Raw genomic sequence first — 27,460 nt, 5'->3', positions numbered from 1 at the left:
CCATTTAAATAATAATTAGAAGGCAGGGCGCTTGTAGATGGATGCATCTCATGCCCCGTGTTTCTCATTAGTCTGTCTCCCCAGTTGCCCGTTTCCTGCACTCCTAAGCCGCAAGATGGAGAAAAACCCTTCCTTAAGAACGCGCCTGCCTGACATCTTTCATTACCACACAGCCTGCCTAAAACTTCCGCAGGATACAGAGTAATTAAAAATCCTAGTACTGCCAAACTGAAAACTGGTGCCACGGGTTTTCCCTTAGTGTTGCCAAAGAGAGGCGATTTTATTTGGGACTCCCCTGTGCGGAAGTTGCCTTTCGTGGAAGCGCGACTGAGAGCGCGCCGCGCTCTGCCGTCTCTGCCCGGGCGGGGCGGGGCTGTGGCGGAGGGCTGCGCTCCGCTCCCGCTCCCGCTCCCGGCGGGCGGGGCGCTGTCATGTGCCGGCCGCTCCGGGGAGCGCCGCGCCGAGCGGAGCCGGGCACGACCATGGCGGGCCGGGGCCGGGCGCTGCTGCCGCTGCTCGCCCTGGCGCTGGCGCTGCTCGTCCTGGCGCAGCCCGCCCGGGCGCCGGACCCGGTGAGCCTGGCGGGGAACGGGCAGGGGGGAGCGGGGCCGACGGGAGCGGATCGGCCTGGGGCTGGCGGGGGTGATGCGGCCGCCGCCGCCCTTCCCGGCGCGGGAGGCCGGGCGAGCCTCTGAATCCAGGCGTGTGGATGCGCCCACGGGCTCCCGAACGCGGACATGGCTCCTGTGGCGAGCGGCGCGGCCGCGGCGGCGGGAGGGGCTGTGCCACGGCGTGTTTTGCAAGTCCTTGCTGCTGCGCTCGCTTTCGTGTGGGTCTGTACTGTCAGCGTTGCCCTGCCACACCACAGCAGCGATTTCCAGAAGGAAAGTTCAGAGGGGCTTGCTAAAAGTGCGCACGGCTCTGAATCTCCTGAGTGTATTTGCTGTAGTTCACCCGAGGGGAGGGCTTTAGGTGTCGTTTCTTGCTCTTTCGGCTGTTTGGGTTTTTTTAACTGAATAAATGAAATATTTAACTTTTGGTGGAATTGGGAAGCTGGGAGGGCGGGGGTAGTCGTTTGGAGCAGGCTGGCTTCCATTTCCTGGGTATGTAAACAGCTGCTCTTGCTTCCTGGTGTATTTTTTATTCCTGAAGCAGCGAAGCATTCGCTCATCTCTTCTGAAGTTCCTGAATTTCCCCATCCTCTGTGAAGAGGATTGGTTTTAAATACCTCTGGATTTCAAAATGTTTTTTGCAATCTATTTTTAAATATTTTAGGAATATAGTACACCCTTTAGTGTTTGATCTAAGTCTTTTTCTAGCAAATTACATTGATTTCCGGAAAATTGGTATGGGTTTTGTGAGAGGGGAGACCTGCAGGAAGGGACTGCGGGCATCTGGATGGCCCATGTTCGCTTAGTGTCTTTTCTACACAGGACTGGGCTCTTCTCTCTCCCCTCTCTTCTCCCAGTCCCATCCTACCCGCCAAGAGCAGCTTCCCAATACTATAAGCTATTTCCAGCTTAAAACACCTTCAGAATTTTAGCCAAAAGTATTCTAGAGTGTGGAGTTACAGGAGAAAGTGCCAGCTGTCAGCAAAGTAGTAGCATTAGATCTTGATTTGCATTTGATTTCACTTGGTACATCTTTGCACTTGCACAATATCCACTGTGTGTCTGGGCTGCAGACTGTGCTTCTGTGCAGCCAGCTGTTAGGCTTGGATATTTAATTTTTGTTTGAGATGCAGGGATGCATAATTTGCTGAAGAATTCTTCCTAAGTGCCACTGTTTGGGTTAATCTCATTAACAAAGAATACAGAAGATAGGTGCCTTGAATTATATCTCAGTGGTGCAGGCTCTCAGTCCCTTTAGCTTTCATTGAGGCCCCCTGAACCTTGCTGACCTTTGTGTCCAAACTGCGATTTAAATTGTCTTGGTCACCGTTTTTTCAGTACTGAAAGAGTACTCTTAACCTCTGTGTTCAGAAAGGTGAACAGTATTGGGACTCCTGCAGCACAAGAGTGTTGCATTGGCATCTTCCCATGAGGGAAGAGGAGCAGAGAGAACAATGTGTTAGATCACAGAGTTCATAGACCAAAAGATGCTGAATATAACAGATTGACTGAAAGAGACTGAATGCAGTGTCCTTAAACTATGGAATTACATTTAATAGCTCAAAGAGGTAATTTTATATTTATTTTTACATCGGAAGTTGAGAAATATAAAATATATAAATATTAAGGAGGGATGCCAGAGATGGTCTGCCCCAAAAATATTTTTGAGGTTAATAAAATGTGTGCTGGTATTCCTTAGACTGGACAAGCTGCATTCAGCCTATTTCATGTTAACGAAATCAGTCTAGGTGTCAAAATATTTACTTGGCAGTCATTAAACCTTGCATTAATTTTCTGTACTGCAGTCAATAGTAACTGTTACTACTTGATTTTTTTTTTCCAGTTCACCCAAATCATTTTAACTGTTCGCTAGTTATTTGGTTTCTGTTCCACTTTTTTTTTAATACAATTAGTCAAAATATAAATCTTCTGTGCTACATCCACTTTTTATTTCCATCTTTCCCCATACCATGTTCTATTTCTCCTTCACTGTGTTATCTTCCTGGTAGTGTTTTGATCCAGTGCTCCTGCATGTCTGTTTTTGTGTCATTACATACGTCTCAATTTGAAAGCCGGCAGTATATAAGATAATCAAAATATGCAACCTACTGGTAACAGTAGATTTTAAAGAGCAAAACAAAGGGAGGATTAAATCTCCATTCAAGAATATCCATGTTTCTCTTAGGGGGTTCAATGCACGTTTTGAAAAGCACATTTATAGTGGTAACCTGCTGTTTGGATCCAACTTCCAGTGGCTTTTTCTAGGGGACCACCTCTGGCTTGTCACACTGGAAACGGAAAGTGATTCTGTCATGCTGAAAGGATGCTCCTGCTTTTCTTGGACAGCATTTATTGTCCTTCTATCAGTCTCAAGCCTCTGCAGAGAGGAGAACCTGGCTGACCACAGTAGTAACTTCATAGCTGCTTATTCCACTCTGGTTATAAAAAGTGCTTGTTGGTTTTTCTGCTGCTGCAAGAAAATTCTTTACATGTCTTTTTTTTTTTTAACCTTCTCAGAAAGCTTTGCAGTTCATCTTTAGCTGGTTGCAAAAGATAACAGTTTTTTTGTTCCATGTTAGAACTTCGTGTAAAAAAAACCGTTTCTAGCTTTCTAGTTTTCTGATTGTCTTGATATCTTTTTAAATTGCTGCCTGTGTGCCAGCGTAAGCCGTACAAGGAGCTGCTGCAGTCACTTTGCTTGTTCTCACTGGAGAAGAGACTGAGGGGAGGCCTCACTGCAGTCTACAGCTCCTCACAAGGGGAAGCACAGGGCAGGCACTGATCTCTTCCTGTTGCTGATCAACAATAGGACTTGAGGGAATGGCCTGAAGCTGTGCCAGGGGAGGTTTAAATTGGCTGTTAGGGAAAGGTTTTTCACCAAGGGTGGTCAGGCACTGCCTGTCAGAGATCAAGATGCATTTGGACAGTGTTCTCAGGCACATGGTGGGACTCTTGGGCTTGTCCTGTGCAGGGCCACGAGTTGGACTCAATGATCCTTGCAGGTCCCTTCTAACTCAGGATATTCTGTGATTCTATGATATAATAGTTAACCTAAAGAAACAGTAATCTCTGATTTCTTCAGATACCTCAATTAATGCTAGCAGTTTTGAAGGATGTACAGGTTGTTTTAGGACTTACTGGCTTCTTTACCTTGCTTTATACATAGACAGGTGAGAAATCTAAAAATACCACATGTAAGATGGGAACATTTTCTCTGTTCTCTCTCCCTTTAACTGTTGCTTTCCTCACCTTTTTCGTGGCTCAGGCTGCAAAGCACTCGGAAGATAAAAATAGCTGTGAGTACAAGATTAAAATCCCAGGGGAAAATGCCAGGAGTGACATAATGTTTAGCACCTTTAGCTTAAAATCCTCTGAAATCAGTTTTGCACAGGTGCCACCGTTTTCTCTGTGAGCATGGGCTCTACTCTCATCCACTTTGGATAACTTTTTTGGTAGAGGCTTTATCTGTCAGGAAATGCATTTTGTGAGAGGTATTTCCTGAAGATCCAAATATGTGCATCCGTTGCAGTAGGATGTATATGTAATGTCACTTTCTTCTGATGGATTTTAGTATTGCAGGATGGAAAATTGCACAAGACAGTTGCATCAGTACTGTTAAGCATTTGTCTGGCTTTGTACAAAACCTCTGACTTTTGTTGCCTAATTAGTCATGTGATATCCCTCCTACCCTCCTTGTTTTGATACTTCTTCACTTTGAAAATTAAAGGGCCTTTTGTGTTGGGCGTTCTGTTTTAGCTGTGCAAAGTCTATAACTGCACTGCACTGAAATCTAGGAAACAGCTTCTGGTCCTATACCTCCATGTGTTGGAAAACCAACATTCATCTCATGCTTTCTCCCAGCAGCTGGAAACAGTAGAAAGAGATTAACATTGTAACACACAGAAATCCATCCCAATTTATAATTGCTGTTTCCAGTTGTAACAAATTAGGCCAGTGTTTAAAGTCCATGGCATTGTGTAAGACAATGTGTTTTCTGTATTAATGCATTAAAAACAGCTAATGAGATTAGCCCAAAGAGAACATTGACATTAGTTGACTTCTCTGTCCCAGTTACATAGGTGCTGGAGATGTTGTCACAGTTTTCACTGGAACCAGAATGCATTGTAAGGACACACTAGTAATCTAATTAATACAGACTAATAAATACGGGAAATCAAGGGTGGGGAGGAAGGGAAGTGATGGAAGGATTACATCATATTTTTGTTTCTGTTGTGCCTCCCAAACATTTGTGTTTTAGGAGCTTTTCTACAGGCTCCCAGAACAGCACATGTACCTTTCCTTTTTCCTAGTGAGATATATTATGCTCTAAGGCGCTTATTGAACTTCTCACGTAGTTTTGGGACCAAATCTGGCCTGCTCTCGACCAGCTTGAAGCACAAGTGCGGGTGGCCAGTAGGCATTTGCTTGTATGTCACTGGGGTAAAACATAGTATTATAATTGTGGCATGTATATGCATATGTTTATATATTTATATGCATGCTTTATGTAATTGATGGAAAAACACCCTTGCATTCACTTGGAGTACGCCTAAAATTGTTCTCAAACTTTGATTTGTAGCTAGCCATGCTCACAGGAATGAAGGTGTATTTTTTTAGTTGAATTGCACCCCACATAATGTTAGCACCACTTCAGCAGCACTTGTCCATGCTGAACCCAAAGTTGTGCCATACAGCTTACTCCACCGGCTGAGGGATTGCCAAGAGCTCATTACGCTTTCCCTGCCCCAGCTGCACAGTGCATCTTAACACTAAACATAGCTAGGAATGACGCTGTGAAATGGGATTATGAATTGGACAAACAGAACAGACTGGTTCATACTGAGATCTAAGGTTCCTGAACTTGTATAAAGAATATGATTTGAAATGCTCTTCATTAAATCACACAGAGTGAAAATATATACAGTTTGTATATTTATCATACCCTTTTGCTTGCCCTGGACTACATTAGACAAGTTGTCTGAAGGTCTGTCAGACAGCATGGCGAAGTTGCTGCTAGTCCCTCCTTCTCTATTTTCCTCTTTCCAAAGTCCCAAGACTTTGAGTTAACTGACTAGTCCTAAAAGTTTAATTAGAAACTAAGTCTACTAGAATAATAGTGTTTTAACAAAGAAGCTAAATAGCAATGTTTCACTGTCTTTACAGTATGGAGAAGAGTGCAGGAGTAAAATGTACCCTCCTTCAGGACCAACGTAAGTAATCTGATTCAACTTGTCCAGCAAATTGTAGAGAAGTTGTGATTTGCAAGTCTGAACAGGGTTTTTTCTTGAAACTTGTTCCTGATGCAGGTCTACAAAATGCTGGTTACAGGTGGGAAGACCTATTTTGTCAACTGTTTTTTGAGAGCCTTCTTTAAATTTGATCTCTGGTGTTTGTCTCTCAGGTTCAAAGGGAATATACCCACATATGTCATAAATCTTGACTTACCTCCCAGCAAAAGGTGGGATGACTTGATGCGTGACAAAAAGACAGAGGTAAGAAATGCAGAGCTTGCTCTGAGGCTTAACAGATACAAAACTAGCACATAGCCTTTTATTTTGAGAAAAGTTTTAAAAGGAATACATGTGCTAAAACTATCTGAAAGGGATAATGTTTCCAGTTGACTTTTCTAATATGATTCCAGTCTAAAATACTTGCTTGAGTAAACTTTTTGTCTGTTTAACACTTAAGCTAGCAGCATTAAGTGTAGAGACACTGGTGTTTAGGATGTAGAGGTGTAAAAATGAGGGTGCCATAAACAAGTGTGTGCAATTTCATTTATCAAATCTCCTTAGTCATGAAGTGGTGCAGAATGAAGAGGGAAGAATACACCAAAGAAACAGCCTTGGTGAACTGAAGTGAAACTGAGGCAGCATCCCTTCTCTGCACCTCCCGACTTCTCTCAAAATATTGCATGAGATGATGAAATGGCAAGGGAGAAGTTAAGAACTTACTGCCCTTTTCAGGAATGCTGGTTGTAGCACTGGTGTTTACATAGCACAAATAATTTTTTTAATATTTCAGCCTATTTCAAACTACTTAAAACAGCTGTTCTGAAGATCACCGAAAATTCAGTTCAGCACTTTTTAATTTCTCAAACAAGGCTAGGGCTTTTTGCTATATCCCTGATGACTTTGGCCTTTCCACTCTGAAAGCCAGACAAATTCTGCTTACATGCTAATATTTATTTTAAAAATATCATTTAAACCAGTGGGTGCTGGAAGCTTCAGGTTTCACCTCAAATTCTGAAGAGTTTTATCTCTTATGTGCTTTGGAGTTAGATCACATGGAGTGGAACTCTTATTTGCAACACTGACATCTTGCAAATGGAAAGCATGTGATTTAATAAGAAATTTATTGAGTATTTTTGTCTTCAGTAATATCAGTGCTTAAGCAAAGAGCTTGAAATTAGCATTTTGAAAGATAGAAGAGTGCAGAGTATTAAAATCTGATCAAAGGAGAAGAAGATGAGGATGACTTTCCTGTAATTTGTTGTTTCTGGTAGAAGGACACATTGGAACTAATCTAGAAAGTTACTTGAACAAAGCTTGAAGAATTATTCTAGTGGGGAGTTGGGGGTGTTTTTCTCACCAAGAACATGACATTTAGCACTTTATTTAAGTATTTATTTTTCTCAACAGAGGATTTTATCAAAAGTCTGTCGTGGAGTTCTGTTAGTATTCTAGCAATTCTTGCACATAAGATCTTCTATTCAATAAAAGCCCTTGCTCTTTATAGCTGAAGACTGTGGTCCAGAATATTAAAGATATAGCAAATACCTTCTTCCCCAGTGGCAAAGTTGTTGACATAGTGGATAACAAAATAGTAAGTATTTTGAGCTTAATTTTTTTATTACTGTATGCTCTGACTACAGAATTAGAATGCTTCTAAATCTGACAATTAAGAACTTTAAAAGTTCTTAAATTACAAGTTCTTAATTCCACTTCCACAACAGAATAAAATGCTATTTTAAAGAGTCACTCTGAAATTTTACCTTCTTGTCTGCTCTGAATTACTCTGAAACCATCAAACAAAAAATGCACATCTCTTCCCTCTTCCTCCTCTAATTTTTCCTAAGATCTTTTTAAGTTTGGATTAATAACACTAGACAAATATGCTACAGACTTAGTTACTGTAGAAAAACACTTGACTGAATTTTTTTACCATGTTCCACTTCTTTTAAACAGTAGAGTAAAATAAGGTTTTGAAAACTATAATAAATGTCTGATTACAGGGACAGCTTTGACCAGGCCTCACCTTAAAAATCGGTTTGATTCTGGTTAAAGTAAGCTTTGGCATGGAACAGGGAAAAGCAGTGTAGGGTTAGAGACAGCAAAAGGTGAGATCTCTCCCCCATTTTTGGTTACAGCATATCCCTGTGTGCCTGAGTGGGGTTGGCAGCTTTTACAGGTTGCCATCCCAATGTGTGAAGGTCAGGGTTGCCCATAAATACTGACACTGAGCGCCACTGCAGTTGAGCTTTTAATATATACGAGTCCTACTTCACTCTGTTCCATCTGTTCCTGCTAAGAGAGACTGTGCTCATGTCCATTGCTCACGTCAGCGTTTTGATGAGTGAGAGTTTTCTTTCCTTAAGTATGTACTTGTCTTCCAAGGACTCTGCAAACAACCTCAAGTTCTACAGACTGCAGAGAAATTAAACACTCAGTAGTTGTGAGAAAAATGTGCCTGTTGAGGAGACGTTTGTTATAAGTAACAAAATAGTGTTAATTTAAACATGTATCATACAAAACTTTTCCTTTCAGGCTCATCTGACTGCCACGCTTCCTTATCCTTTCAATGAAGAACTCCAAGGGATTGCAAATTCATCTGGGATTCCTTTGGGTAACAGTTTCCAACACTGTATTAACATAGTGGAAAGCTAGGAATACAGATTCATTTAAAATTAGTGTGTTTACCAATCTGCAGTTAGTTTTAATCATCTGTGACTTTAACTAATCATTAATTAAGTAGTTAAAGCAATAAATTACATCTCACACTAAACAACAACAGTGTTTTAGAGGAGAATGCAATAAATCACCTAAGCCTTTTATCAGGCTGGGACTTGTCTGTAGAGCTGTAAGTTCTCACTCCTAGGTTTTAGGAACTGGAGGAAGTCTCAGCTCCTGTGCACCAAAATTTGAGGGAATCCTTTATTCACATTGGTTTTGCACTCAGCTGTGTGTCTGCTGTTGACATATAAAGAAGTCAAGGCTCAGTTTCCTGCTGTGCTGTCTTTCCCTTGTGGTCCTTGCCGTGTCCTTCTGCCTTCCCTCTGTACCTCCTGCAGAAGAATGCCATTCCAGGTGAGGAGTAGGCATCAAGTTCCTCCAGAACTGAGGCAGAGAAGGACCACTGCCTGTTAGCACTGCTTCCCTCATACAGAAGCAGTACACCTGCTGCTGGCCAGCAGCTCTTATGTGGCATTAGTGGTACATATAGCAGCTTTCTTCTTTAAAGTGAATTTTATAGCTTGTTTTGAAGTTTCCAGAGGAGGAAGTAGCAATGACTGTCAGCTTTGTGCATGGTAAGGCAGAAGGTCAAGGGATTCTGATCCTTCTATTTGCCTTTCAGGAAGCTCTTGATTTTGCTGAATCAGTCATTTTAAAGATCAAAGGAGATTTAAATTTGAATTTTTAACAGAAATATTACAGAATACTGAACTTTGCAGTATGCTTTTTTCTAACCATTTTTTTTTCTGTTCGTGGCAAGTTTCAATTTAACTTCGTTTCTTTTTTTTTTCTAGGGGAAATCGTTATTTTTAACATTTTTTATGAAATTTTTACTGTATGTACATCAATAGTGGCAGAAGATAAAACAGGTAATGCAATCCAAAATACTGGTAACAGTTTCCTTTTATGTAGAAGAGGGTCTGCCTCAATTATGCAAATACACTCCTCCTCAACTGCAGGCAAGAAGATCTAGTAAAGAGAGTAAAAGGTAATAATAATACCTAAGGACTGATAATAAGAGGTATTTCTTGAGAAAGGGAATAAGAGTTCACAAGTCTCTTAGGTTTAAAAGGACAAAAAAAGGACAAAATTACTTTCAAAGATGGTTTGGGTTTGGTTTTGTTGGATGATGGGTTTTTTGTGATTGGTTGGTTGGGGGTTTTTTAATAGGTCATATTCCTTTTTCTAGGGAAAAGAAACACCAGCTACACATCTGGAACTTTCTCAGTGCCATGCAGGATTTTGTATCTAGTTTCTAGATATTGCATGTGTATGGTGGTAGAGAAAATGGACAGTCTCTTCTAAGAAAAGAGACTCTTTCATTCTCCTACTTAGTTCTGCAGCCCTTGTCTATACCTGTTCCAGCTTAGGAATTTTCTAAAGAATTCTCAGAGGGCTTCCAAATGTCTCACTTGTAGAGGAAGCTCAAGGTGTTGCCATTGCATTAAGATAATATGGAAAGGTTTGAATCTGAGTTGGACAGCAGTTTGCAAGATTACTTGTTTTCAGTTATGGCAAAACACTTCTCTGACCAAAAAAACCCCATCATTGTATTGTGGTTATGAAAAGGGCAAGTAGAGAATGCTATTTTCCTTGCTTACTTTCCCAGGTATTTGCCTGCTTACTCCTTTCTTGGGTTTCTAAGCTGAAATTTGTCTATTTCTTTAGAAAACTGTATTTATTTATCTATTTATTTATTGTTGTATAGGGAAACTGTACCATGCCAGGAACTTGGATTTTGGACTGTTCCTAGGGTAAGTACTTAAACTTCTGACTTTTTTTTTTTAAACCCAAAGAAAAACCGAGCTGAACTTGAAATAGCTACATGCATTCTTTGAGTCTAAGTGATGAACTGGATGTTGCTATGACTGTGACAAGTAATTCTCCATTGGGTGTTGTGAAAAAAGTCTAAAATGAAAAGATCGGGATGTTCTGCTGATCTTATGTCAAACTGCCCCAAGTGCATCAAGAACAGTTGTGTTTTGTGTTACTTAACCTTTTTTTTCTCAGCTCCAGTTCAAACTGTCTCAAACCAAAGAATGGCCCATGTAACCTGATCTCTGAGGCACAATAGATGTTGTTCTTTACATGATGGGATGAAGCATCAATTTTAATGTATGCACTGAAATGGGGATTGGATTGGGGCTTGGCATTTTTAAGGTGGTTTTTTTTTTCCTTCCCCCTCTCCTCCCCCCGTTACTGTACTGTGCTCCACTGCCACTTCGCATCATTCATCATTTCCATACAAACTCTGTAGTTTGCTGCCCAGCACTCATTAGTTCTCCTTTCATACCCCATGATCAGGTAGTTCAGCGTTTGCTTTTATTACCCCAGTATATTTTGTAACATCACTCATCCAGATGATGCTCAATGCACAATTGGCATTTAAATGTTCATCTTTATTAAAATTCTTACCTGCCTATCAAAAACTCATGTGTTGTCAACTGTGACTCCACCTGTCCCTTGGTTTGGCTTGTGTTGGACTTCTCTCACTTGTCAGAAATAGTGTGAATATGCTTCCTGAAAACTAAGGAAACTTTAAAGCTGCTCCCAGAATCTGGATTATTTCCAGAGAGTTTAACGGTCTGCTAAGTGCTCTTTATCAACATCTTGCCTACAAACTGGTCTGGCTTATTTTGCAAACTAGAGCTGATACTTTCCTTCATGTAGAGCAAATCCAGTAGTACATGGTTTCTCTTCTGCCTTTGAAAAATAAGAATTTGAGGTTTGGCATCAGAGGCAGTACCTGTAGCTCCCTTTGCTAGCAGGTAGAGAACAAAGTTATGTGTTCAAAACAAACCAGCTGTTATGGTGGTGCTGTTTAATTCTGAGCAATATATATGCTCTTGGTTCAAACAAAACTTAGTTCTTTTCACTGCCTGCCTGTGCATATAGACTTCCTAGTTGTTCCTTGCTGGTGCTGCTCAGGTAACTAGGGAGCAGTGATGTTGGCAGACACGAGTAAGATCAGAGGACAGGCATCACACACAGGATGTCTGCATGCTGTGAAGGGAAGCTTTAAAAACAGCTGAGAGAGGGAAGTTTCAAGTGCTGTACTGTCTCCTGCAGGTGGGATGTTAAAAATAATTCCTGGACGTTAACCCGGGAACTGAAGCCTTTGGTGGTACTCTTGGACTTTCAGAGAAACAACAAAACAGTGTTCAAGTCCACAAATTTTGCAGGATACATAGGCATGGTGTCTGGAGTCAAACCAGTAAGTATGGGGATGGAGCTTTGTCAATTTGTTACAAATGCTTCAGACTTTCCTTTACAATTTAAATTTTTCTGCTTTCATGCTCTGCCTTGGGATGTTTTTTAATAAATTATCTCAATTGTTCTGGTGCACAGCATAGCTACTTGAAGACAGATAAAAGAAAACAGTGCTGCACCCTTCCTTGTGAAAGGAGATTGCCTAAATGAAATGCTTCTGTTTGGACAGTTCTTAAAAACAGCATTGAATTTCAAATATAAACAGGAGTGAATACAAAGTGCTGAAGTGGTTAGAGTTTCTTGCTGGCTAATAGCTATTGCTGTGATCCGAGGGGTGAAGCAGCACACTTGTGCTATTTAATTCTTTCTCCAATCTGTCTTGGAAAAGGCAGTCCTACATTTTAAGACTTTTTTGTTGGGTTTTTATTTAATAGGCAGCTGAAATCTGGGGTTTATATACATCTTAATAACCATCAGTACAGAACTATATCAGGGTGTCCAGCTTACCACAACTTCTCCTTTTTTACATGCTCTATCTTCTGTTATAGGTAGTCTTTCTTGTAGAGCATTTCTGGCGTAAATCCCTGCATTGTATCCATTTATTTTTGTCTTCTGCTCAAATACATTGGGAAGATTCCATTCTAAAAAATAGTCAGTGTAGCTGAATGCAGTTTTTGTCTGAAACATTTGTTGGAGAACGCTGAGATTTGAGTTTGAATTCCGTGTTCCAAGTAACATGGACTGTGTGCTGCTGCATGCCCATGCAAATAGCAGTAACGTATCAGGGTGTACTTAACACTGGGACTTAAAAATATGCCTTCAAACTGGAATAGTACTCAGAGGTCTGAGAAGAAGGTGACATACAGCAGGGAAAGGAAAACTGCTCATTCCGTGGAAAAAATGGCCACAGGCTTGACTTGCTTAGCTTAAAAGCATGCCTTGCTGATTGCTCTGCCAGGTCAGAAAATTCATTTCTACTTACTCAAGCCGTGATAAGTTAGGTTCTTCTCTACATGAGCTTGATCTTGCAGTCTGTTACTTAAAGGGAAGAGTCTTAACAAACAAGAAGCTCAGTTGACATCTAAATTGCAATACTGCCTCCTGTTTACTACTGGTACTCGTGGGCTGGCAATGGCTGAAGGTTGGCTTGTTTAATGCTTTTCAGAACTTGTTCACTCTGACAATGAATGAGCGTTTCAGTCTTGATGGTGGTTATGTGGGTGAGTAATGCTCATTTCTTTCATTATTTCTGCACAAATACCAGGGGACATACCAGTTACCTCAATAAACAGGCACACAAATGGTGAAAAGATTGCAGATGGGTAAGATAAACACAGCTCATTTTAAAACCAGCTGTGAAAGTTAGAATAGCATGAGTGAACTATCTGAAAACAAATTATTGTAACAGTGATATTTTGCAGGAATCTTCGAATGGTTTCTTGGTAGAAGAGATGGTATGTGGATGGGCTTTCTTACAAGAACAGTATTAGAGAATGCTACAAGGTATTCCCTCTCCCTCTAAATATTATGCTCCTTTAATCTGCTTTGCTTTCAACTAGCATGAATACTGTAGATGTATGCTTAATATCCAGTAACACAGATACCTTCCTAGTGACCTTAACATTAAATAGGTCTGGTCTGGAGCAGGAGGCAAGGCATCACACATGATCCTTCAAATATTTTTCTCAGATTTCTTTTTTCCTGATGAGCCTGTTGGTATCTGAATGTGTAAGCATTCTACATCAAAGCACATCCAGCAGGTACTAGTACATCATACGAAGTAAGCAGAAACAAAGCTGTTATGCAATAAATGAATTCAGTGCACTATGACACAGTATGTCATCATTTTGTTCATGTTTTAAGTGTGGAAAAAGTGCAAAGAGCACCTCTAAACAATCACACTTCAAGTACAAAATGAGAAGAGAAGCTTTGCTTAAATGTGTTCCTCTATGGTGATCCTGTCTTCTCATATGTGCATGAAAGGGGAAGAAAGGCTTAACTATCCAAACTTTCCCTGGGTCTGTGAAATTTGCTCTTCAGTACTTGAACCATTTATAGCATTTAATAGTCCAACACTATCTTACCCACAGTTACCAAGATGCAAAAGACAGACTGGCAAAAACAAGACTGCTGGCTCCAGCTTACTTTATTCTGGGAGGAAAAAATTCTGGAGAAGGGTGTGTGATAACTCGATCCAGGACAGCTGCTCTGGATATCTGGGAGTGAGTATGCTTGACCTGACACCTGACTCAGTCTTCAGAAGAGGACAGGTTCTACCAATAATTGCGTGCTCTGTTCCTTGTGACTTTGTTGTACAAGAGCTCACTTCTTTACCGTCATTGAAAAACACTACAGCAAACCTAAAAAAAAAATCCATCTGTATTTATTATATACTGTATATGTGTACTTAGTATATACTTAGAGAAGCAAAACACAAACTTAGACCCCTTTTCCAGCCTTGATATCAAGAAGGGCACGTGGTACGTGTTAGAAACAAACTACGATCGCTGGAAGCCTCCACTGGTACTGGATAATCGTAGAGGACCTGCAATGAAATGCCTGAACCAGACAACACAAGAGGTAAACATCCTCCTAATACCTCATATCCTGCTGGTTTGAAACTCCCAAGCTACAGTACTGACCTGACACAGCCAGGAGCATTCAGGTTATTTTCAAGCGCAGTTATAATGACAGAAGTGGCTGATGATTTTGTGATACCTTGTCTCTGCTTCTGGGTTATAAAAAGCTGGCTCTTTACATGAGGGAGGTTTGTGGGGTTTTTGTCTGTTCTTTTGTTGATTTGTTTGGGGTTTTTTGGGGTATTGTTTTGTTTTTTGGTTTGGGTTGTGGTGGTGGTTTTAGGGGGGATTCTTTTTCATTTGGTTTGTTGGGTTTTTCGTTTGGTTGGTTTGTTTTGGGCTTTCTTTTCATCTGAGTGGGTTTCCTGAAAGTATTTTCAGCAGCTGCATATGCAGGAGGATACACCTAGAGATACTTTGAGAAAGACTTGTGGTGCTTCCAGGGCAGTTTCACACCAGTGAAATTCAAACACACAGTCTCAGGCAGCGAACACACTTAAGAGTGCCATGCTCTAGTGAGATCTGGTCTGCTCAAATTTTTGCGGCCCACATTCTTCTGATATCAAGGTGTTATGGGTCTTGTGCTCTTAAAGCAGTATCTTGTTATTTAATTGAGGTGTAAAGAAGTTAGTTCTCAGCATTTACATATACAGGTTAATGTCCTTTAACATCATTGTATTATTTTCTTTCAGAATCTCTCCCTACCAGCAATTTATGATGTTCTCTCCACAAAGCCTGTCCTCAATAAGGTAATTCTTCTATTTTTGCAGGACGTTTAGGGTGGGGGGCAGAGCACTGAGTACGTCTGAGGAGGAGGCTTCAGTGGTATATTCAGGGGTTTTTTAGGTGGAAACATGAGTGTAAAAACAAACCAAATTTCATGTTACTTTGTAACAGCAAAATGTAATTGCTGGAATAGCTATTTTCCAAAGGCCCTACAGCTTTAAAAGTCTGAGTAGCCTGAGCCCTTTCCTCATAGCCGACCCTTGTTTGAGGCCGCAGCCGCGCTGCAGACATCTTGAGGACCCTTCTAACCAGAATTAATGTGTGATCTATGCCTTTGTAATTCACATAAAACAAGTCAATACACCTCATGATTTAGGCATACTACAGGCACATTATTCTTGCAACACAAGAAGTTTTAGTCTGAACTTTAAGTTTTGGTATTTAGGGAAAAAAAGTGAAGGAAGGAGTGTGAAGAGTTTTTGAATGATGAAGTTTAGTTCCTGTGTTAAGTGGAGGCAGCATTCTTGACTGAGGACACAGTTCATACTCACATGTTGTTGACTAAAGAAGGAAAATGCTCATTTTAGTAGAACTGTTCAGCTGTATCAGAGAGAGTTTTTCACGAATTCCTGTAATGTGACTTATCTTCTTTTTTTCTTCTCCCCCCCGGCCTGTTAGCTGACTGTGTGCACAACGCTGATGGAGGTGTATAATGGCCATACAGAGACTTACCTGCGGGAATGCCCAGATCCCTGCAGTCCTTGGTAGCCCTGTACCTCTCCTGTGTTGGAAGCTGCTTGTCCAGATTGGCTGTCCTCCACAAAAAATGCTTCTGGAAAGAGATTACTCAGTCTAACTCCTTTCTTCAGAAATCTAATGGCTATATAGAAATGGCAAAGTGCTTCTAACAATGAAGGACCCTATCTCACAGCAGACTTCCTTGCTTTGTAACCAGCAGTTCTGCTGACAAGAAATGTGTCCTCATGAGTGTCTGGTGTGATTTCAGCCATTTCTGCCAAATGAGTTCAGCAGTTAGTTCTAGATCTCTTCAGTCTTGGCAGTATTCTTGGTTTGTTCTTGGTTATGGGTTTGTTAATTTTTGGTTTTTTGGTTTGGTTTATTTAGATTAAAATCCTTCTAAAGAACACAAATTATAATGGCACCTACCAAGTATCAAAAAGAATTGGATATAAGAAGACCATCTGGGACAATACAATTATGTTATCCGTTCATAAGCACTTAAGATTAATTGCTGTTGTTCTGGTATAATATGAGGATATGTCTGATATGCCCTTTTATAAAATAACCTACCAAGTGTCATATTTAGTCACAGAAGCAAGGTCTTGGGGAAATATCTAAAAGAAGATCTGAGCCAAGAATGTCTTGCCACTGATTTATAGCTCTTTTGCTGAAGCTCTTTCTTGGCTTGTTAACAAATTACCTGTTTTTTAATACAGGTTTTTCTGTTGTCTCAAAAAAATACAATAAAGAAAAACTGCTTTCTGTGACCAAAGTACACACATACTCATTTCATACTTCAGTGTAAGACATCATGTATGATAGATACCACACAGCATAAACTACTTTCATTTCTAAATAGACTGATTTTAACAGCACCTGAAAAAGTGATTTCCTCTGATTTTTTAAACTGGTAGTTAAAGCTATTGTCATAATAGGGTAGTTGGGTTGTTTTGGGAGGATTTTGGTTGGTTGGTTTTTTTGAAAGTAGGGAAAGGAAGTCAAGTCAGATTACACCATTGTCTGGAATTCAAGTTAAGAAAGAAAGGCCCTTTAGAGAGAAGTAGTAGCAGCCTAATATCCTAGGAAGCAGATAATATAGGAGGCAGTAGTTTCATCTGTGCCACTGGCTGCATTGCTGGGAGTAGCTTACAGTTCCAGCTCTTGTGTTTTCTAACACACAAAGAGAAGACACTAGAGAGTGAGCTTAGGGGCTGGTATTTATAGTGGTTTCCTTGTAATCTTTTCTTAACCTCCCTAGGAAAGAAGTGCTATTCATATTCCCATTATGCCAGGAATTCAAAGTTGGCAGTAGTGTAAGGGAAGTGTTGGTCTCTCTTTGGTGTCTGCAGAGACACTATTGCAAAGGCCATTCCAATTAAAACCCGCCTGTTCATGGCATCCAGTCACAGTGGGACTCTTGATAGCCAGGACATGCAGAACAGTATTAGTGTAATGCACAAGTTGAGAACACAGTATACTGCAGCTTCCTGTTCCAAACACTTAAGGATACTAAAAGATTTTTTTCCCCATGATTAGAAATTTAACACTAAGAAGTCTACAGAAGGGGAATCAAGTGATTGCCCAAAATAATTTCTTCAGGGAAGTGGTGGATTCCCTAACACTGGACACTTAGCTGCACAGTGTGCTGGGCCTTCTTGTCTAGATTGGGCTTTTGCCAAAAAGATTGGACCAGATGATCCTTGAGATTCCTTTCAGCTCAGTGTTTTATGGTTAAAAGATAACCTTTAATCATCCCTTGTTTCAGTAGCCAGGTTACCATTTTACTGCAAACTTGTTTTTTATTAGGGGCTCTCCTCCCAACAGCCTTGGAAGAAGTGGGAACAACAGGAATGCTGTTTACCAAATAACTTTAGCAGCTGATGAAGAAACACAGCTTCTGGTTTCAGGAAAATGACACACTGATATTCTAGGCCTTAGAACAATGCCTGTAGTAGCACAGCAAGAACCAACTCAGGGGAGATACAACACTGACAAACTGAGAGCACACAGAAATCAGCATCCCACTATGTAAACTGATGTTAAACAAGGGCCAGTCTAGTACATCTAATTTCTTTTTTACCTGAAGTATGCAAGCAGAAGTGTGTTAGCGTGATGGTACTACCAGGGTCCATTTTTAATCTCAGCTATGAATACTGAAGCTATGTAAATCAAATATAGCAACACAATTTAAATTAGTGAAAAAGCATGTGTGAAATTCAGCTCCTGGGCCATTTGATTCACAGAAGACAGTTAAACAAAGTCAGATGTTGCAGTCTGTACTGTGAAGAGCCCATCATATATTTCTGAGTGCACACCTCAGCCTGGAAGGGGGTTGTTCGGATTTATGTGGAATGAAGTTGTGTAACAGCCATAATCAAATTACCTTGTAATTTAAAAATAAGTTTACTTGCTTAGTTAGCCTCATCCCACTTTAGCATATGTAGAACAAGGCAGTGTAGACTATTTACAGTTATTAAGTAATGAGCTTTTGGTATGTCCCTTGTGCAAGACAGTCCACATTTCCACACTTGAAATTGCTTTACAATTGCAAAAGGACAGCTAAATTCCATGGATGTCTGTCCAGAGCCTGAATGCCTATGCTGTTGTTTACTAAAATAAACAAAGTTATTTAAAAACAAAACCCTCAAGAACTATGTCTGATTTTGTCTGCCTTAATATACAAAAAGTGATGAATGTGATTATTTGTTAATTTAACCTTCATCTGTCAAGTCTGAAAGTTTTCTCAAGCTGGACAAAAAGTCTAATTTGCTTTTGTTACAGATAGACATATCTATTTTTAATGTCAGTTTACTGCCTTCCCCCTGCAGCTGCTGCTCTGTGCACAGTGATGGAAGCTAAGACCATTTCACTGAAGAAATGTTTGCAGCTACTTTCAATGTTGGAATTTCATTTAGCTGCCTTTTTTTTACATAGAAAGACAAAATTAGTGACAATGGGTGTATTTTTTCATATTAATTTGCTGTACACATAGTTCAGATACCTCACAAACACCAAGGGGGTGGTCTGATTACCTTTTCTTAGGTTTGTTTTTTTCCCAGGTCAAGTAACCATATATATTTTTCTGTTCAAGTTTACGTAAGAGATTTATGCAGCTTTCCTAATTCTGTTGTGGAAAAGAATCAAATTTTTGCAAAAAAAAGAAGTCAATATGTATGCAACAAGAAAAACATACTTACTTTTTGAATGTTACTGCATAGCCTAGTTCTAGGAAAAACAGCCTCAGAGTTAGCTTCTAGCAGATTTACTGTTTATGTAAATACAAAGAGTTAATCCAGTTTACTGTAAACTAGATTAAATAAAGGGTTACAAAAGAGACCAAGCTGTTTGGGTGATGGCTTTTAAATGCAAAAGAGAAGTCAGTTTGCCAAGAAAATTTTTCACCTTTATGGTTTCAGGAACCCATGTAGTGAAGCCCCATACTATTTCAGAGGAAGAAAGAATGTCATCTCCCATGTTAAAAAGCAAAATTTTGGCAGCTAATGAGGACAGGAGAATCGAGGAATTTGAATCTTATCAAAATCAAGCAGTAGTTCAGGTCACACATGCAAGTGAGTTTGCATTAGAGCCAATTACAAGTCAAGGCATTGCTTTGAAGCAGAACTCCAGAGCAGAGCCCATAGATGTCCTGGCAAGTACCTGCAAGGATAGCAGCAAGAGTAAATAAGAGATTTTCACTGGAGTGAGCAGGCATGATGGAGAAGGGATGGAAAAGGAGCAGGTGAGAGCTTCAGGCAGGCTCCACAATCAACAATGAAATACTCCCTCCTCCCAGCACAAACGTGTCCCGCTTCCACACAGCCAGCTCTTTGGACTACAGGTGCAAGGAGAAAGAAATGCAAAAAAAAAGCTTGGATTTCACCTCAGTGGCTGCCAACAGCAGGCAAATGACCTGCTTATGGCATGGATCATCAGATGGACTCTTCTGCTTTTGGAGGACCAGAATTGTTGGTGGGAAGGGCACACCCACGCTCTCTGAGCAGTAGAGCCTCTCATCCTTTGGACCAGAAGAACAAGATGAGCCAGGAGTAATGCTCAGTCAAAGCAGTGGCACAAGCCACAGTTTGCCTTGGGAAGACTCCGGATATTTATGCATTTTGTAAGAAGCTGCCTTTGACTGTTAAGAGAGTCTGGCACCAGAACATACCAGTTGGCCAAAGACTGTGATCAAGAACCAAGCAGACCATGCAGTTGTTCCCCTGAGCTCTGCGTACCAGTTTTTCAGACCATTGTAACTTAGCAGAATCAAAGATTTTAAAGGTCTTTTGTAACCGTGTCTGCTCCCACACAGTTACTTAGAGAACAATAATTATAAAGGAGCTAGCCTGTTTACATACCAAGAAGCACTGTACTCAGGACATTTTCTGATCTACAGTGAATCAGCTCTGAATTACATTAATTGTATATGGGACAATCTCAGTCTAATTTGTTTTGCAAAGTTTGTTCTCCTAGCTCAAGGGTTACACATGAGCAATAGAAGGATCCCAGTAGTGAGACTGCCTCTGTTGCAGTTCCTGCATTTAAGGGTAACTCCAGTCTTTGCTTAGTGTTTTGTACTGTTAGTCTTGTCTTTCTTTTAATCTTGCTAAGTTTTCTCTATTTGGCAAATACACAGTGTAGACAAAAATCCCATCCCTAGGTTTTTTCCTCTTTATATTTCAGTGAAAATGGGTCATCTCAGTAAGAAAGATTTTTTTTTTTTTTGGACTGCAGTAAAAAAGATCACAAGCATTGAGTTGTAGCAGAGGGCTGCATTGCCGTTTTATTTTTAAAGCGGAACTTTAATTCAGGTACCTGGAGGTGTTTGGATTAGACATAGTCTTTTCTCAGGCTACACCCACCATCTGAATTGCACCAGTATTTAAACCTTTGAGTCGTTACATATAATTTGCATCAGCTTAGTTTCCAGAATGCTACATTTGCATTCCTGCAAGAGGTGTACATCCACCATCCCCTGTGAGGTGGAAACAGTTAAGACAGCCATATCCAGCTCCATGAACCTTCATGCCTTCTGTGTGAACCAGGTGGGAAAAAAAAGTAGAAGTGACTGGATGGAAAGGAGAAAACAGGAAAGGGAAAAAAATAAAAGAGTGAAAGGGTCAGAAGCCACTGTCAGGAAATGTCCAAGGAAAGAGAAGTGAAACAGCACAAGAAGACATACAATAGTGGCAGGCTATGAAGATCTAGCAACTGCAGCACGCTCCTCTACCAACCCTTCCTCTGCTGTCAGCTGAATCCCCAACTAAAATGTGCCTCCTCACCTGCAGCAACTGCTGTTACAATATATTTTCAAATTATGCTGAGACACAGTAGATCTAAACTGACCCTCTAAGAAAAGAATATTGAAATTAAAAATACATATTATCTCAAGCAACTGTTCTTCAGATTTAAAATCAAGGTAAATTGCATTAGAAGTATACTCAGGCTGTGAAGTAGCCAGAAGCATAGAAGCCACTGATACAGTCTCTTTGTATGATCCCAAAATTCCCTTTACAAAGATCCCTTGTTTCACTCACTGCACGGGATGGGCTGTGTTCCTGTGATGAATGAGAACAACATAACAAAGGAGAAACCTGTTCCAGTTTTCAGGACAGTAAATCAATGCCTTGCAAGAGAAGGGATGATGTTACAGACCAGGCACATCTCAGTACCTACTGAGTCCACTAAATTCTCACCCCAGTTCTGCCAGGTGCTGCACAGGCAGTAGGTTGTGGTGTCTGGCTGGTACTCAGTCTGTGATACCAGGAGTTGCATTTTGGAAGTACTGATCACAAAGGCAATCAAAACAGAGGGAGCTATGCTGCAATCATATAAAGTACTGTTAAGTGAATCCTAATTTTTTTACATCTCAGTTCAGGCTCTAATAACTATCCAGCAGTCTTGATTTCAAACCCTGTACCTCAGAGCTCCATATGTAACACAGGCACAATGTTCTCTTACTTTTCTCATTATCAGGAAGATAAACTAATGCAAAAGGTCTAAAGCTCTCAAAGTTGATTTAGTTTGATCCCAGCAAGCCTTCAAAGATCATGGAAGGGAAAGCATCATAGGGAAATTGATTAAAAAAATGAATCACTTCAATGCAAGTTTTGGATGGTTCACAAACTGAGCAGGGCTCAGAGCCACACACTGCATGCTGAACATGGACACCCCTATGCTGGCTGAGGCAGAGACTGTGAAAGGGCCAGTACAGGGAAAAAGAGGAGAGATGTGCCTCTGTGATTAAGAGCCCTGTGAGCACAGGGCAGGAGGTTACATACAGGTACTTACTATAATTCTGGTGTTTTCTTATTTGGCAGTGCTTGAATGTCTGAGTTAGACAGGTAGAGATTTTATTTTTTAAACTGAGGGCTGGTATCAATTGCTGAGGAGAATGCAAGATACAGCAGCTCATAGCTTCCATGTGTCTGTGTGAGAAAGACAATAAAGGAACTTGACACAGATCCCATTTACTCAAGGTGTGCACCACAACCTCCCACCATACCATCTGCACCAGCCTCTGCTCTGCCACTAGGTCAAGCATACCACATTTGCTTTGTGAAGATCTTAACTACACTTTTGCCCCCCCCCAAAGCAGCAACTCACTAATTTTCTCCTCCAGCCTCTGGTTAGACTCCATATTTATTTCTTCCACCTGAGACTGCTCAGTTGACTATCTGCCTTCTTTCTATCAAGTAGCCTGCAAGTGCAGTACATGCCCATACCATTCCAGATAAACATCCCAGCCACCCAAATGGGTTTGAAAAGAAGCCAAGTGACTTTGCCTATCCCCGTCTCCAGCTCCCACTTTCAGTAATGTCTGTGTTACACAACATCACAACAGCATACCAGCACAAATACTGCTTCCCACGGCTCTTGGTGCCAGGGCTGCCCGCAGTCTGAAATATCTTCTCCGACCACACTTTATTTTTTTTCTTTTATTTTGGCTTGGCTCTGAGCGTGCAGAGCTGAGCCAGCACCTGTCTGCTACATGAGGGTTAGCTGTCCTTGCCGAAGGAGTTGTCAGTCGCAGCCTGACAGGTGACAGCCGTTTCCTGTTTCTGAAAGCAGTGTTACCAGCCACACCATCTCCCTCCTTGATTCAGACAGCTGCTTTGTTGTCATCTGGTTCTACACTTCCACATGCAGGCTGAGGGCTGTAACAGGAATAACAGCACTGAGGTTACACGACACTTTCCCTGTTCAAAGCACTCGGCAAGGAAACCCACAGGAATTGTTTATTGTAAACATTTCCCACAGACTAAATCCAACAGGTACCAGCAAGCAGTCCTGCTCCTCTGCATTTTCTAGTGTAACATAACAACAAAGGAGCGTGCTTGAGAACCAGTGTTTGGAATGAGGTATACCTGTTTAATTTTACCCCTGTGGACATTCTATGTTTGTAGTTGAAGGTTTATGTCAATTACACTTCTCAGCTGTGAGTATCTGCCAAATGGATTCTTATTAATGGGGAAAAAAAAAAGCAATAGCAGAATTTTTCTCCGAATAAGGGATGAAACCAATTCCTGCTACTATAAATTACAAGCAAGAGCAGAGCTAATCTCAGGGATTTTTTTATAGTTACCTCTTCTTGCAGTTTCTAAAAAGCAGTCTCAAACCATTGAAGTTTTCAAATCTAAATTCCTGCTTACAAGTGCTAAAAAATAAGAGGTTTTTTTCTGGTATCCACCAATTCTCAGAAGCACTACTTTCTGTAGTGACATTACAGATGCCAGTTCCACAGCCTGTGCTATGCCGACAAACACCCACACCTTGAGTCCTCAATGGACCCACGTGCCTGGTAAGTCAGAGAGTCAGAAGTCCAGCAACAAAGAGCAGTAACAAAAGCACAATACGTGCTGCAACATGTACAGTGGAGATGGAAGTCATGTCACTACAAAACACCAGCCTCCACTGTGCATATATAAAAAATAAAATTCTGAAAGAGGCACAGATTCGAGATGAAATGTGATGATTGCAAACATAATAGAATTCAGTATTTTAACTCCAGACTGCACAATGTCTGGTAACCTTATTTCAACATTGTTTTTAAACAGAGATGTCTAAACCATAAAATGGTATCCATAACTTTGTCTTCTAGAAAAATACAGTGAAATATTGCTCTTTTTTTCCTTTTGAAGACATAAACCACCTAAAATTATTAATAAGTAAAAATACATGAACTAGTAAACATTCTAGCTTTTCCTTTAAGATATTAAAGCTTCCAGTTTGGTTTGGTTCTGAAAGCTTCTAAACAAATTATGTAAATTACCTATGCTAAATACTTGGTTTTCGACAACAACAAAAGGAGTTAATGATGATGTTACTTTTAGTCTTCTAAAGTTATGCTAATGAAAACACTAATCAAAGATTGCAGTCACATTTTCAGTCCTTGCCTGCTGTAGGTGGATTTCATTGAGCAGTAAGATTTATAGCTTCATCATGACACAATGTATATAAGGCTGAACTCCTTCAGCTGCTAATGAAATGTGATTTGGGGACTCTGGCACCAGCTGGGTGATGATTAGGGCTTATCACAGATAGGTCTAGGAAAAGGCTGGGAAATACTTAAGCTTGTTTTGCAGTTGCTTTGAGCTCTTAGGAAAGGAGCAGTTTCTCTACAATATCAGCCTGAAGTTTTCTGCTCATACAAGAGAGGTAATGATAAGGTTTTTTAACTGACTTGCAAGTGATAGGGTTATAGGAAGTCTGACTAAATCCTACCAAATCCTTCTGGTTTCATGCCTTTTAAATTGTGAGATGGGTACTTTGTCTTCTCAGTCTGCTCAAAAAATAATGTTAATTTAGCAACTGGCTTCAGAGAAACCTTGCAAAACTTGCTCTATATAATGCCTCTTGACTTGAAATTCTACTTTTAATAGTTGCCTGCTGGCACAACAAACAACTCTGTGTAGGTTTCCCACAACAAAAAGGGGATCCTAAACATAGTTTCTGCTTATGGGGATGGCTCCATATTAACTGTAAGCAGAAGGGCCGCTCAAGCATCTAAGTTACTGAATAATTTTAAAATAATCAATATAATAAGAAGGTAACTCCTACCCTCATAAAAAAAAATACTCTGAAAGTAGGGGAAGTTAGAAGTTAAACTGTGAGTTCTAGAATATTTTGTCCATGCATGCTATCAGCTGGGGGGAAAAAAGTGGGGGGGAAAATCTATGTAAGTAGTAAAATACCTGTGTCCTTAACTGACTGTATCTCAGCTGCAGAGCAGATTTCTGTTTAAAGCCCTTCTCACTGCAGGGAGCTACCACACTTCCTGCTCCTTTCCTTGGTAAGGGTGGTCTCCAGCTCCTCTTAAAAGAGAACTGCTGCCTGTCAACTGAAAACTACACAATAACTTCTAAAAATCAGTAGTTTTCATGAACTGTGAGACTTCAGATTGGGTGATTAAAAGACGGAGAGGTTTTTTAGAGTGGATTGGAGAAATAAAACCTCAAATACAGCAGAGCACAGTAGAAAAAGCTTCCCCCTGTTTTTATTTGAAGTAGTTCTTATTATAAAATACATACTATTTTGATTCTTTTGTAGCCTAAAGGAAGATTTCTCGAGGGGGTTGTGTTTTCCATTAATGTCTTTTATTCAGGTCAAATTCAGTCATTTTTGTAAAAGAAAGCCATTTCCTTTTCGATTGAACCAAAGGCTTGCATATTTACAATTCCCCATGCAAATGGGCAGTGGGTTTTATGGATTTGTTTTTGAAAAAAGCTGCTCACCTGTATCCCAGAATATATTCATGATACATGAAGTATGTGTTTAGGTATGGCAGAGAGGAAGGTTAGGCTCTGGTGTATGAGTGTGGTGGGGTTTTCTGGAGTTTGGGGTTTCTGTGTGTTTGGTTGTTTGTTTTTTTGTTTCTATGACTATTTTACATGGTTGTAAGACTGTACCTGACAAGATTTTAACATCAAGGTGCTCAGAAACACTTCAGAGTAGTGCTTGCTTTAGAGATGCAAGTACACAGTGCCAGTCTGAGATAAGGAGTCATCCAGAGACTTGATAGGTCAGCAAACCTCACGCCTACAGGTCAGGTCCTACTTCTTCCCTAATGATGTTATCTACTTATCACATATCTACTTATCACACTCCCTTTGAGATAATTTCATTCTGTATTTGAGCTAGGGTAAGAAAAAACAGTCATGAGAGCTGTACCTAATACAACTCCTTTTAAGCGTCAGCATTCTGGTGACATACTAGCCAAGAACTAGATGAAGAAACAGTTTTGTACTTTTTTAATACTGCCACAGTCCAACTGGAGGTCATAAGACACTAACCCACACAGAAGGCACCCTGGCCCTTTCTGAGACATTATCCCAGACCAATGCACATGAGTGGTACTGCTTCCAGTACAGATGCTGGGGCTGCACCTGGTGCTCCTCAGTGGGGCTGGGCTGGGTTACAGAATTCCATGATGGTTTCTTTCCTTTGAGCCTGCACTGGAGGCTACAGTGCCTCCATTCTGTGGACTCTGCCCAGTGTGGAAGGACAGGGCTCAGTGCTCTCCAGAGTGCTTCCCTGGGGAAGCTCAAAGCCATGTTCCTTGTCTCTGGAACTGGCTGAGGACACTCTCTGTCCTTCCTTACTGCTAACTATAAAGCACAGCACAGAAAGCAATTCAAAATCAGGCCAAAAAGAGGAAGAAAGAGAAGCGTAAATTAGCATATTTTTCTGTGGATTAAATTGGGTAAGCCCCTTTTGAGTACGAGGGCAAAAGAGAAGTGAAAGAGTAACATTGTAATAATAATATTTTTAAAGTGCTTATTCATGAAGGCTTTTGTCAAAAAGCACAGAAATGCTGCTCTTAGTCTGAGGAAGATTGTAAAGGAACAGACTGACATTCCCAAAGCTTCTCTCCTTACTGTAGTTAAATTTAACTCTCTTGGAACAGAAGAATTTAGGTTAGGAGGAGGATCTGGAGGCATCTGGTCCCTCGCTCGTTGCAAAACTACTCTCAAAGCCAGGTCAGTCTGCTCCGCTTCTTGTCCTGTTGAAGTACAGAGACTGAACCTCTTTCCTGGGCAGCCCATTCCAGCGTTCCCCCACTTTTCCTGTAGGAAATTTAGGTCAGTGTGGTGCTATGGCCTTCAGGGTTTTCAGACTCAGACCAGCAGGTTTCCATTGTCATTGTTTTCCATAAGGTGCACAGTGCGAAGTGCAAATCTAATTATGGCCCAAGTACTAGGCTAGTGCAGTGGGTTTGTTTGCTTAACAAGGATTTCTGATAAAGGTTCCCTGACAGCTCTGGCAGCAATATGCAATTACCTGGGCTCAAGCTTTACCACCCTCTGCAGTGGGTGCCAGGGCTGGAAGGTACTGTGCCATAACATGCCATCCTCCACCAGCCCAGCTCCTGACCCAGTGGCTATACCAGCACTCTGGCTGTGCACTGCACGGCCCACTGCAAAGCAATCTGGCTAGAGGCTGCAGTGTCAAATACTACTGTAGGATTTTAGCATGCCTCAAAGAAGGAAGTTAGGATGCAGCTTTGTTGAAACACCTCAAATTTTTTTTCTTCTCCCTCCTTACAGATAAGAAACAGTTAGGATAGTTGGACTGATAAAAATTAGTTACATTCTAGTTAATGGGATTAGGAATATGGCCAGAAGCCCTACTTCTACAGGGGACAAGA

At 40.7% G+C, this 27,460-nt stretch overlaps 1 protein-coding gene across 1 annotated transcript; it reads left to right on the top strand.

Moving 5' to 3' along the window:
• The first annotated feature begins 416 nt into the window (after nt 1-416).
• Nucleotides 417-18,457, top strand: ASAH1 (N-acylsphingosine amidohydrolase 1). The gene is made up of 14 exons (XM_032108391.1): nt 417-572; nt 5,775-5,821; nt 6,013-6,103; nt 7,347-7,433; nt 8,375-8,453; nt 9,355-9,429; nt 10,269-10,314; nt 11,630-11,774; nt 12,936-12,990; nt 13,192-13,273; nt 13,861-13,992; nt 14,227-14,350; nt 15,042-15,098; nt 15,754-18,457. The coding sequence occupies exons 1-14, from the start codon at nt 432-434 to the stop codon at nt 15,841-15,843; spliced, it is 1,251 nt and encodes a 416-aa protein (XP_031964282.1). The 5' UTR covers nt 417-431; the 3' UTR covers nt 15,844-18,457.
• Nucleotides 18,458-27,460: the final 9,003 nt, after the last annotated feature.

Source organism: Corvus moneduloides, chromosome 5 (genome assembly GCF_009650955.1).
Source record: "Corvus moneduloides isolate bCorMon1 chromosome 5, bCorMon1.pri, whole genome shotgun sequence".
Taxonomy (NCBI): Eukaryota; Metazoa; Chordata; class Aves; order Passeriformes; family Corvidae; genus Corvus; species Corvus moneduloides.
Note: the sequence above shows the minus strand (reverse complement) of the source record. Positions and strands in the feature narration are given on the sequence as shown.

Excerpts from the sequence above, each read along its gene's own strand:
- ASAH1 (XM_032108391.1), top strand. The coding sequence starts at position 432 with ATGTGCCGGCCGCTCCGGGGAGCGCCGCGCCGAGCGGAGCCGGGCACG. Across the intron at positions 8,454-9,354 it reads TTCATCTGGGATTCCTTTGG|GGGAAATCGTTATTTTTAAC; the intron begins GTAACAGTTTCC and ends TTTTTTTTCTAG. Across the intron at positions 13,993-14,226 it reads GCTGCTCTGGATATCTGGGA|CCTTGATATCAAGAAGGGCA; the intron begins GTGAGTATGCTT and ends CCCCTTTTCCAG.